The 12,552-nt window shown below is 35.6% G+C and overlaps 1 protein-coding gene across 5 annotated transcripts in view; it reads right to left on the bottom strand.

Moving 5' to 3' along the window:
• grid2 (glutamate receptor, ionotropic, delta 2) overlaps positions 1-12,552 on the bottom strand; it is a 517,587-nt gene that overhangs the window by 185,016 nt on the left and 320,019 nt on the right. For all 5 annotated transcript variants that reach the window (XR_003597537.1, XM_028033208.1, XM_028033207.1 and 2 more), the window contains exon 4: positions 9,246-9,451. Coding sequence is in view for 4 of the 5 variants with exons in the window: in XM_028033208.1 (XP_027889009.1) it covers positions 9,246-9,451 (206 nt within the window). In the remaining variant the exon portion in view is untranslated. The remainder of the gene's footprint in view (positions 1-9,245; positions 9,452-12,552) is intronic.

Here is a 12,552-nt window from a genome sequence, read left to right as displayed (position 1 = left end):
GCAGACTTCCACCAGGCGTTTGCTAATTGCTGCTGCCGCTAGTCTGGAGGAGAGAGGCGGTGCTCTGTGAGCTTTGTGAGAGAAAGAATTTCTTCACCCCAAAATGGGTTCTGTGGGAGATTCAAAGATTTCTCAAACATGAATGAAAGAATCAAAGCAACACTCCAGGTTTGTTTTTAATGAGGGAATAACATTATCTCATGGTATAAAGTTTTAAAAAAGTCAACTTTACATAATGCCACCCCAACTTTTAAATGCCAGTATTTTTCCTCTAAACCTCACTCCAAATATTTCACAAATAATGCATATTTGTTTTTTATTATTATTATGCACCTTACCTCACTGAGAAAAGTAAACATTCAGGGAGTAGACATTGAGATATTGGACTCTTAGTACCTGTTCACTTGAAAACAAACTGGACTGGACTCATAAGACTAATGCTTTTTGCAGAAAGGGTCAGGGGAGACGTTCCCCACCGAGAAGGCTGAGGTCTTTTGGATTCCAGGGGACACTCCTCAAGATCTTCATTGACTTTGTGGTGGCATCAGCCATCTTTTATGGTGTAGTATGTTGGAGCAGCATTTTCTTTACAGCTGAGAGGAAGTGGTTACAAATCAGAAAGGCCAGCTGTGTATTTGGATGCCCCAGCAACCCAGTGCAGTTGGTAGGAGACAGAAGGACTCTGGCTAAAATAGCATTACTGATGGACAATTTCTCCTATACCATGCATGACACTGTTGCTGAACTGGAGAACTCCTTCAGTGACAGAGTGCAGCATCCTAAATGCACAAAGGAGCGTTATCATAGGTCGTTCCTGCCAGAAGCTGTCAAACTTTGTAACCATCACTGCTCCCATCAAAATCGATATGTTTTTACATACATGCTGGTGTTTGCACAATCATCTACTATGTTCTTACTTATTTTCAAGTGACTTTTTTTTTGTTATTGACATTTGTATTTCAGCATTGATATATTGTATTAAGGTATTAGGGCACTGTAAATAGTCTGCTTCTATTGATCAATAGTGTTACTAAGCTTTACAAATGTGACATTTATTTGCCATGTGGACACAGAATGGAATGGGTTTCCTATGCAAGACTGACTGCAGGTCTTAGGAAGTCTGTTGTTTTAATGCTCAATACACATGTACAACATGTACACTAAAAAAAGAACCAGACTCAGTTGCACACCTCTTGGATAATGAGTGTTTCTAATGACAACACAGAATTTTCTATTATAGTCCTATACAGGTTATTATTTTTACTATTATTATTGTTGTTGTTGTTAGTCTTGTTTTTTTTTTTTATAAAATGCTATTGGGAAGTCAGTCTAATAGTCTACTAACAGAGCCCCAAACTGTAATATTACGAAGCCATTATAATTAGAGTTATACGTACATTTTAAAAAGATATAAATATAGTGAAAGGGTGTAGAGTTTAAATGGCATTGAGTGCATAAGAACTGGTAAATGCATAAGTTTGTATGAGAGTTTAAGTACAGAAACAGAAATAGAGGAAACAAGAAGGAAAAAGGCAACTGATAAGCACATTGGAAAACTGAAATTCAGATGACATGTTTACACACAAACATATCTGTACCCCCATTAGTGGCTGTACCAGCAGCAGTCAATAGCGCTAACCTTTGATGCTACTACACACATACACAGACACCCCAACAGCCTTCATTCATGCAGCTGAAATGCCTATAATCACTGAGCTCCTAGTTTTGTGAGCACAGATAGAGCTTTAATGTCATCCCACAACACACATACTGGCACCCGGTTTATTAAGATAAGACCATAATGTCATCGCTGCGTTGTGATAAAGTTCAAGGGGAAAACCAATGCTTGAGTCCTTTTGCTCTTTTAAATGCAGTGAAAGGTGGTAGAGAGGAAATACTCTCTTTTCAGGTAAATGTGTCATGGTAAAGTGTGAGTCTGCACTGATATGTTTGATTATTGTGTCACAGTTTAAAATAGACAGGGATCATCAGTTTCTGGGTCACCATACCCAATCTGATTTGTTTTGTGGTAAAGATGTGCTGAGTTCAGAAAAAAGATGCAGTATTTATTAATCTGTACATAGCAAAATGAAAATAAAGTTCCTTAGCAAGATCTACACTACACTACAATGAACTACTATGAATGAAAGTGGATCAAAGTTGAGTCTTTTTAAATATTTATCTTGTTCTCTAAGGCCTTGTGTAGATGTTAGTTCAAGAGAGATTAATTTTCATAGCTTACAATACTCTATTCAGACTCGTACATTAGCCAGCTAAAATTGTGAAAACTTTGTCTATTTTGGCTGAACTACATGAGACTTCACTTTGTCCACAGAATGCAGCACTAAAGCCAGTAGCTGGCTCAAATCAGAAATTTGTTTGGTCTGAATACCCCATAACAATAAAAAGTTAAGCTAACATCACTCTACAATAACAGATAGCAGAATGTTTTGGTACTTATGTTAACTAAAGAATTATATAAAAGAGCTGGTAAAAAAAAAAAAAGCATCACACAGAATAAAGAACTATTATTCTTAAAAATGTATTCATTAAATTAATTTACCCACTTCTTCTGTTGTACTGACCTCTACCGCTATTAGACTGACCTTCCCAACAACATTTCTTGACAAACAATGCGTCATTCTTTCCATCCTCTCCCTGTTTAATTATGCAACTCCTCCTATTGATTTACTCCTCCCCTTTATGTTCTATAATTAGAGGTCAACATTTATTCCCAGCACTTCATTGCCACAACAAAGACATTGAAGCAATGACGAATGATCTGTTTGTAAATAAAACGGGGTAAACAACTCAACTTCCAGCAACTGAGAATGGCTATACCAATAAAAACATTCTTCAAACTATTCTACAAAAAATTAAGCTAAAATTGAATAGTCTAAATTACTCTAAAATAATTCAGATGAAAATCACGTTAGCGTGCTTAGTTACAAGACTGTATATCTATACATGTCAGTAAACAAAAGAAAACAAGCATAAAAAACAAGGTACAACCCACCAATCTAAAGTCTGAAGAAATTCAAGATAAAACAGTGATTATAAACCGCATGCAAAATTCTAAGCTGAATTCACAACTATGAGCCATTTGGACTGCAATTGTACATACAAGTAATACAATGAAGCCAAAACATGTCTGATGTAATGCTGCATTTAAATAAACACAGTCATACCGGGCTCTTTAAATTGTCACAGAGACAAAATAATATAATATAATATAATATAATATAATATAATATAACAGAATATAATATAATATAATATAGTTGTCTTTGTTTTGATTGTTAATGACAGCTCATATTTTCTTTCTCAAGCATATTTCATGGCCTTTGGGTCCAAAACGGATCAGTGGTAATTCATTATAAATCACTGAAAATTCATGCACAGCATGTTGATGAGAAAATGCATATTCATCACTGGCAATGAAGCACAGCAGCATCTGATTTTAAGGCTCCACTGGCAGTGGAGGACTGCTAAGCCCAAAAACCGGAGGGAAAATTACAGCAAATGAGTTAAAAAAGGGATATATCTTCCTCTTCTTCATGTTTATGTGTTTTGTTGCAGGGATAAACTGGCATTTGCTTGCGATGTCAAACTGGTCATTAAGTATTATCCTGCAAACTTGTTCACACAAAGATTCACACAAGGGTAAAAATAAATAAATAAATAAAAACAATACAAATAAAAATAAGAGACTGTACATGTAGGACTCATTTACATCATAAGACAATTTAAATGAACAGTTCCTAAAATAGCATAGCATTTAATATTCATATTAAAATAAATGTGCAACGCAGTTGGTCGAGGCAGGCATCCTTGGAAAGAGTAAGTCTTTCTGATGAGCTTATCTAACTGCTTAGTTCTTGCTAAGTTGCTGTTCCAACATACTGTACTACACCAGAAAATGGCTGATGACACCATAGAGACAAAAAAATACATGTTACCAGCTTCTCTTTACCTATTTATACAGGGCTAGAGTGTTTACCATGGCAGGGGCTTTTTGTGCAAATACTGCAATATAATATAGAAACACAGAAACATTGGATGTAATCATTTGGGGGAAAATGTTTTGCTTTCTCATACGCTATTACATTTTTTTCAACCATTTTCAGTCCAGGTTTGAGATTGAGATGTTTAACTGTATAAGCCTTTTAAGACTGATACTTTCCATCCTCCTTCTGATGTTTTGTTTGTTTTTTTAGATGGAAATTGTTTAAATTTCCAATTAAAAGAGGCAATAAAAACCTCATAGCAGCAGTGATAGGGATTGTCATTTTTCTCAGTTCATTAATTGGTCAGCCAATTAATAACTCGCATAGTATGTTTTTGTAAAAGAATAGTCCTGTGCTAAGAAATCGACTTTCCTCTTCTGTGTGAAAACTAGATAGAAAGGGGATATGTGTGCACCGACAAGGAACCTAGCTGGCACTGGCTCATATGCACTAGACTGAGAAAAGGGCAACAGAGCAGGAAAATGTTAAATAATCCAGAAAATTGAATGAGCATGTTGGGTCTGTAAATGTATCAGACACTGTGTGGCAAAGTGCTTCAAAATGGGAGAGGGCTATTTTACTGAAATCCATCAGATAAAGAGGAAAAGTCTTTCCATTGTAAATTAATTTAGATATTTAAAATCCAGATATAAAAAATCCTGACTAATAAAACCACAATTGAGTTACTACAACACTGTGGAGAAATCTGAGAGCCTGTCAGAAGCATAATACTGGTAGCAGTACTTAAGGGATCAATACTTTGTATTTTGTACAATATAGGATCTGCAAGGAGGTCACTACTTTGCAAAAAACTGTAAAAATACCCAGCATTGGGAAGACTGCTGACAAACCAAGTGAGAATATACATACATTTGTGGGAGAAACACAAGCACTCCCCTATGACAGTAAAACAGGTAACGCTAATTCAATTCTTTCCCGAAAGGCCGTGGTGGTAATACTGTTCTATGGAGAAAGTAGGATGAATCACTGAGCAGAGGCTGAAGTACATTATGGGGAGGTCCTTGAATATTTGTCTGAACACTTAGGAATATGTCCACTTTTTGCTCCACATAAACTAGAAGCGTTGCAGAAATTTTGAACATCCCCAAAAGAGCATCTGCACATTTTTCTGAGAATTGCAGCTCACAGACCAGAATCTGATTCTACACAATGTAATAGGGATGAACTCCCCACTGCTGATAGACATTAAAAAGATATTAAGCTTCCAAAGTGCTACACAAAAGTAACTCTCCAGAAAACTAACAAGTCTGCACACACTCTGTATAAGATCATTCAGTTTTCAATTTGATCTAAAAAAAAGAGAAGTTTAAAATCTTTTGTCTTGCTATGTTGAAAGTGTTTTTTCCTGATACTCAAAGGGAGAAACTTGAGGTGATTTGGGCATCTGATCTTTAGATTCTGAATGAGTTGGAGAGTATCTGTGGATAAAGATCTCTGCATGTTTCGGACATATGGATGGATGGATGGAAAGCACCGGAAATATTAACGTTATAACTAAATGTTCTAATGTTGAAATAATTTTTATGGAGCAATCAGTATAACAGGACTGGCAACAGAAATAATTATTGTTATTTCTATATTAAGAATGTAGAATAAATATTGTATTAATAATAACTATTATTATTGTGATCCAATTGTTCAAATTAGATCTCGTCCAATTTGAGATTTCACTTTTTTATTCAATTTAAATACAATCAAAACAAAGACTAGCAATTCAGGATATACTGACCATATAAATATCAAACAAAGTCACTTTCCATTATGTAATTTTTTTTTACCTTCTCCTTCCACGATTTCAAATGCTCAGGCACATGTCAAAGACATTTATGAAAATAAATAAAAAAATGGGTCACTGAGTCTTTTGGTATATCCTTATTGTTTGTTTGACGTAAGCTTCAATAAACAAACCAAAAAGCAAGCACTATTTTACAGTCAGACACAGATAATTTCAGGCATTTCCACACACCCATGAATGTATTCTATTCTTTGATCCCTCTAATCATCTGTTTGTCTCTTCTTGCCAAGTCATTTGGATCAGCTTTCAGTTCACATTTACCATCAGAGCTTAATGCATCTGGAGGGGAGGTGATTCCTGAGAAAAATGATCGTACCAATAAGTGATGTAGCGAAAAACAAGGTTCCATTTATCTCTGAGCATCTCCACATGTCTCTGTCTATCTTTTAACCCTTTAGTCTGTCACTCTGATCATTTCCACCTGCCTGGCAGGAACAAAGAAGTAGAGATCTGTAATCATCATTCTTTTCCAATCTTCAGACTCAAATTCCAAAAACTCTCCATGTTATGTTTCATGTTGATTAAACGACTGTTTTGTTACAAGAAAAATAGAAATCTCTTTTAAAAGGGTGAAAAGGGTCTCAGTATCACACAAAAGCAATTATCAGAGTCCATATTGTACAACAGCTAAAAACATTTTCAATTATTATTGTGAATGATATTTTATTGTGTAAACTGATGAATGATTATAAGAATGCATCCACTCAGTGTTATTTGTAGTTATGGAGGCTCCTTCAGCTACTTTGGCAGTTTAATGGGTTTAAACTTTTTTCATTTACCAATGTCGCTGCTCACAATTGCAGTACATCAGAACAGAGTGCACTGCTGCTTAATGCAAAAATCACAATAATTCCTTTATAACCAATAACATTATATAATAAACGATTTTGAGCTATTCATCCAACCAATAGGCAAGTTGACTTGCCTATTTTTCTATTCATGTATTTCTTTTTGCCTTTTCTCCCCCAGGTTTTCTCAGAACACGACATTAACTCACCCGATCCCCATGTCCCGTCAGTGGTTATGTAATCCCATTTGCTGGTGCTCTTATTAGAACCATTAGAGCCTTAGTCACCTATTGTTATTTAAAGTTATTAAATTCATTTGTAAAGCTCATTTTTAGTTCTACACATATTTAGAATGTTTTTATCTTTCTCTCTCCCACTACAGCCTGGATCACTTGACCAAATATGCAAATTGGACTCCTCCTTTAATTCATGTTGTTCACCACAGGTCTGGAATGCCCTACAATAGCTGCAGCTTTGGAGATTCTCTGACTCAGCTGGCTAACCATTATAATTTGGCCTTTCCTAAACTCACTAAAACTTTTATCCTTGATGATCTGCCCTTTTTCTAGCACAAAATTTGGCCAGAATGTTAACTTCATACCTGATATATCCCATTAACATCTGCCAAAGAAGAAGTGTCATTCAGTGTAAGACTATGTCCATTGCCTAATAGCAGTTCAATATTGGCGGTTCAGTATTTGCAAATTAACTTATTTGCAGATTTTTCGGTGGAACACAACTCCAAATTACTTGAGCCTATTTGCAGATTTTTTCATAGAGCATATCTAAAATATTATTTTACTTAAATATGAAATATTAATTTCAATTAAATATTACTGATTTTCCTTGCTGCTAATTGGCTGTACCCTCAAGAGCAAATATAAAGAGGACTGTGGATATCAGCCTTTGTGGTAGTGCCAAGATGGTTTATGCTGTGTGTATTTATGTATATTAAAGTGTAATTGGTGTGTGAACAATTAAAACGAGCAAGTTTTAGAGGGGATCGTTAAGTGTAACTAACCCCAAAATGAACTGTTTTGCAAATAAATTGCCTAAATCGTCTCTTTATCTTTGTGTTTCTGTGCAAATTTTTACATTTTAGTTTAAATTTATCTAATGCTGCAATAATTTACCCAAGGATGCAGTAGCCATCATTAGGTTGACGGCTATTGCAGTTATTGATTACAATTGTACAGCTTGGTTAGTGACCATGTCATACAGGTAAAAAAAAAAATCATCTCACTCAGAGACCTGTTCCCTTGGCAAGTCAGGAGTTGGAATTGCAAGTGTGGCAAGCACTGAGTGATAGCGTGTCTCAGCTTTGCACATGTATGATTTTTTTGCAATGTGGACACGGAGTGGAATGAGACTCCTCTGCTCTGTGCCAGGGTCCACTTTACACGTTTCCATATGCCTGCATGTGCATTTAGAACCCCTGCTCTTTTCCCCAGTATGTGCTACCACTTTTGATTGTTATAGGCACTCTGACAAATAGTACAAGGACTAATAATCAAAAGTGCTCAAGGCAAAAGATTTTTCTTTGAACTCAAAGTTTAAAAAAGGATACATAAACATGTTTTTCTTTAAAATTGCTCTGAAAATATGACAGCCTATTAATGTTTTAAGCAGACTTTAAAGATTCCCTCAGGATGTCCTGGACCTTTAGACTTAATATCAAAGATCGCTACACAGCAGCACAGCTTCTGATTTGATTCCATGATGCCAATGTATAAAAACTCAAACCCACATACACAGTTGTGAACACCCCTTCACAAGATAACACCCCATCTTTCACCCCTCCCTGTCACGCCTCCAACCAAATTAGATTGTGATTGCTCTTTCCGAGGTCACTTTTAATTAAACTGAGATGAGAACATGACACATGGGATTAAGCCCCATCCTACCACTACAAATTATGAATTCATAACTAATGCTACAGCCTATTGCTTTCAACCATGACCTCCATATCATTTATGTATAAGAGCAAAGGAATTTCTCTAATTGTCTTCTGCAGCGATAAAGAGCTTGATGGGATATGGGGCTTAGGGGTATATGCTGGATGCAGATTTGTAGTATTTGGATGGAAGTAGTTGGAACATATGTGAGAAGGTAAATTAAATCAAACTAATGTACAGCAAATGGGATATATACTCTCGTTTAATTTGAGTTGTTTTACAATGGACCCTGAAGTAGTAGGAGAGAGAAAGAGACATTTATTATATTAATACTCTTCTGGCAGATCCAGGGCATCATAGTAAAAGCTCCAGCGGCTTCCTATTTTTTAGATAATGTAATTAGTAGCATGATGAGGAGCTAACATTAAAACCTTTATAACTGATATTTACTAGGGTATAAAGAGTGCAGTTAGGTCAATAAAACATGACAATGATAATGCAATCTGATGAGAATTGGTTAAAAAAAAATTTCTCGCTGTTCTAATTACCGGTACACTCAAAACATATACTCTATAGTCTTATCCCTTAAAACACTGTAAAGTGAATATGTTTTAAATGAAATCTTCTGCTTACAATGTCATTCACACACAGATAAAAGTTTCAGTTGATAGTATGTTGACAGTCCATTCATTTAGTGAAACATAAATGCAGATCAGGCAAAAGAACGGTCCTTCCTTACCTCAGTGATGAAAGCCTTGGCAGTAGCTGGGCTCATGAACAACACCGCTCTCCGTAGCGTATCTCTGTATCGATGCAGCTCCTCTACACGCATTGTTCTGAAAAGACCTGTGATCATCATGTTGACATTAGATTCCACCTTTTGAAGGGACACGTCCATTCCTTGCTGAGAGGTACGGTCCAGAAAATCCTCAATACCACGGATGTCTGGAGAAAAAGAGTAAAGTACATAAGCACAAGGGACCATAACTTTGGTTTTACCATAACATTAATGTTCTTTACAGGGTATTTGCAAACAGAGAAACATGGAGTTCAAAATTAAATATATTAGAATAAATAAACTGATCCCTGATAGAAATATGAAAGCAATCACTAATGACTTTATATCATTTTCTCTGTCGAGGAAAATGTGTTGTCTCTCTGCATGAGTAAATTCAGCAAATATTCTAATTCATAAGCTCTCATTCGCTCAGTGCATACATCTAAATCAAATGTCATTCATCATGCTAATCTGATCAACAGCTTATTTTGTCCACACAGTGTATTAATCAGAAGTAAATATATTTCCGTCTTCAATGCAGAAAGGGTACCAGACAAACTTTTCCCCCACAAACAGTTTATTGACAATGTTGTTAAAATATTAATAAGACATGAATCAACATTTGATTTGAAATGAACCTTTGAGTTTATTACATAGTTTTTCTATAGTCAACTTTCGGCAGGGCCACGTTTGTTGAGTGCGCATCTACTAGCTGAAGTGGGGATAACTGTAAGTCTTTAAGATTTCCAATAACTTTATCCCTGACATGTGCCTGTTTCATAGTCTTAAGTCTTCAGTTAGTATTAAGTGTTTTGCGAAGCACTCCATGTGCCAGAGAGTATAAAGCCTTGCTGAGTCGCGTCACAAACATCTGAAAGCAATTTTATTTTAGCAGTGACTGGAAAGGCATCAACTCTCCTGTTAGTATCAAACCTTGAAAAGAGGATGAGGTGTATGAGGAAACGGAGACACTGTGCTGCAGCCAGGGGGAGACGGGTGAGCGTCGATGAAATGTTTGTCCCAGCAAACATTTCATCGTGCAACTATTTCTGAACATTTATGACATTGCTCGATAGTTGTCATATGTCATATTTAATTATGAGTGTGCTGAATCTGTTGTCGGTGAGCCATACAGGATGATAACATATTTCATGGAATGATTGCAGATTTGTTGATTGTTTCACAAGAAATATTTGTCCTACTATAACATAGGAGGACAGGTGTCCTGAAGTGACATCAGCTTAAAAGGTTAACCTGGTTAAAAAAAATTAAAATGGAAATTTGACCCAATGTTTATGACTATAATAATTTCACGAAGGATGAAATTAGTCATAAGTATCAACTAATCCAACTATAAAAATAATATATTCTAATTGTTGGTGTGAAACACAGGATCAAAACTTTACTGACTTCTGCATATGTGTAGGTGATATTTTACTCATCACAAATCATCTTACACTACTGGAGCTTTATTCCTTTTTTCTGTAATGTCTCTACTTGCACATATTACCTGTAAATATCATTCCGGCCATTCCACAGTGAGTCACAATGTGCCAGTTACCTACAAATACTTTCCGCATGTTGTTGCCAAGTCTGGATTCTCAGATCCTGCGGCAAAATACATGCAGTGGTTAAAATATCAGCCTGTTACTGTGTCATGCCTCTTGTCCTTCATTAGAATTTTATTATAAAATCTGGTTCACAGACGAATGTCACCAAGAATGATCAAAATGTGCCAAATGATCTTATTGCTCTTTCACTAATGGAGATTGTCAGTCCAAATGGCACAGTTTTAACTTCCTGAGCTTGGCACTTTGTAGACCATTAGTCTGTCATTGTAAAAGTTCCAGCTGGAAACACAGCAGACAATTCTGGGTATCAGAAGAACCATACAGGTGTCCATAATAGTTGATTCGAGACTTTGAGGTTGTCAAAAATATGTACCTATAGTCACTATATTAGTGACTATAGGTGAAAGCCAGAAACAGCATCCCAACATCCTGTAAACCATTTACTTCTTCAAAATGACTCTCCCTTACACTGGAGAGGATGTAAAAATGTGGAGGCCAATAGATTTTTGATTGTGTCTCAAATAAAGAGTCGTTGACTAGTTTTCTGAAATATTTTGTTTGCTTTTTGTTTATGGCTAAAATAAATGTCAAGATACTCCTTTTACTGTGAACAGAGTCATGAAAGCCCTCCACACCTTCTCGTTCATCTTATCTAATTATAATGCAGGAGGTCAGAGATAAGCCTCCTTTTCCCTGTAACCACTTTCTTAAAGAGTGCTGGATGTTTTGACGACTGCATTGTTCACTTCTTTCTCTTCAGCAGGTGGTTTAGCACATAACACAATCTGATTAATGATTGGGAATAACAAGTTGAAAGTTCTGACTCAGATGATGCAAATCCTCCCTCTCTCCGTCCTCCCACTGCAGAGGGCAGCCTGTCATTTACCAGGACACTGATTTTTGTCCAGAAATGTGCGGTTGGAGACACAGGAAATTTACAGTTGGTAAATTTTGCAAAAGTAAAAATCAGATGTTTATTTCACGGCACTTGGTTACCAGAAAACACATTCATCTCTTAGCAACAGATTAACAACAAATATTGTTATTGTTCAAAAAACAGAAGATTTCTTCTGCTTTTTTGAAATACTGTTTATCTTACACAACAACTTAACAAGAATTGTGCAGTTGGTGAATTTTGCAGAAAAGTGAAAATGTTTGTTTTTTGTCATTGGTGTTGAATATATTATAAAACAGATATTCAACACAAATAAAAAAAATCAGATTTAGACATCGTGGCAGTTCGTTAGCAGAAAAAAAACGATCATCTCTTAACACTAAATTAATTATTGTCTATAAAAATAAGCTCTTTTGAAACACAGCTTATCTGCTTAGACACAAGAAATTTACAGTTGGTAAATTTGGCAAAAGTAAAAATCAGATGTTTACTTCGTGGCACTTGGATACCAGAAAATATTCATCTCTTAGCAACAAATTAACAACAAATATTGTTATTGTTAAGATTTCTTCAGCTCTTTTGAAATATTGCTTATCTTACACAACTACTTAACAAGAATTGTGCAGTTGGTGAATTTTGCAGAAAAGTGAAAACGTTTAAAAAATCTGATTTATACTTTGTGGCAGTTCATTAGCAGGAAAAAATGCTCATTTTTTGTCACTAACTTAATAACAAGTAATATTATTGTCTATAAAAATAAGCTCTTTTGAAATACTGCTTACCTGGTTAGACAAAAGAAATT

This window comes from Xiphophorus couchianus, chromosome 12 (assembly GCF_001444195.1).
Source record: "Xiphophorus couchianus chromosome 12, X_couchianus-1.0, whole genome shotgun sequence".
NCBI classification, from domain to species: domain Eukaryota; kingdom Metazoa; phylum Chordata; class Actinopteri; order Cyprinodontiformes; family Poeciliidae; genus Xiphophorus; species Xiphophorus couchianus.
This window is presented reverse-complemented; position numbering and strand designations above follow the sequence as displayed.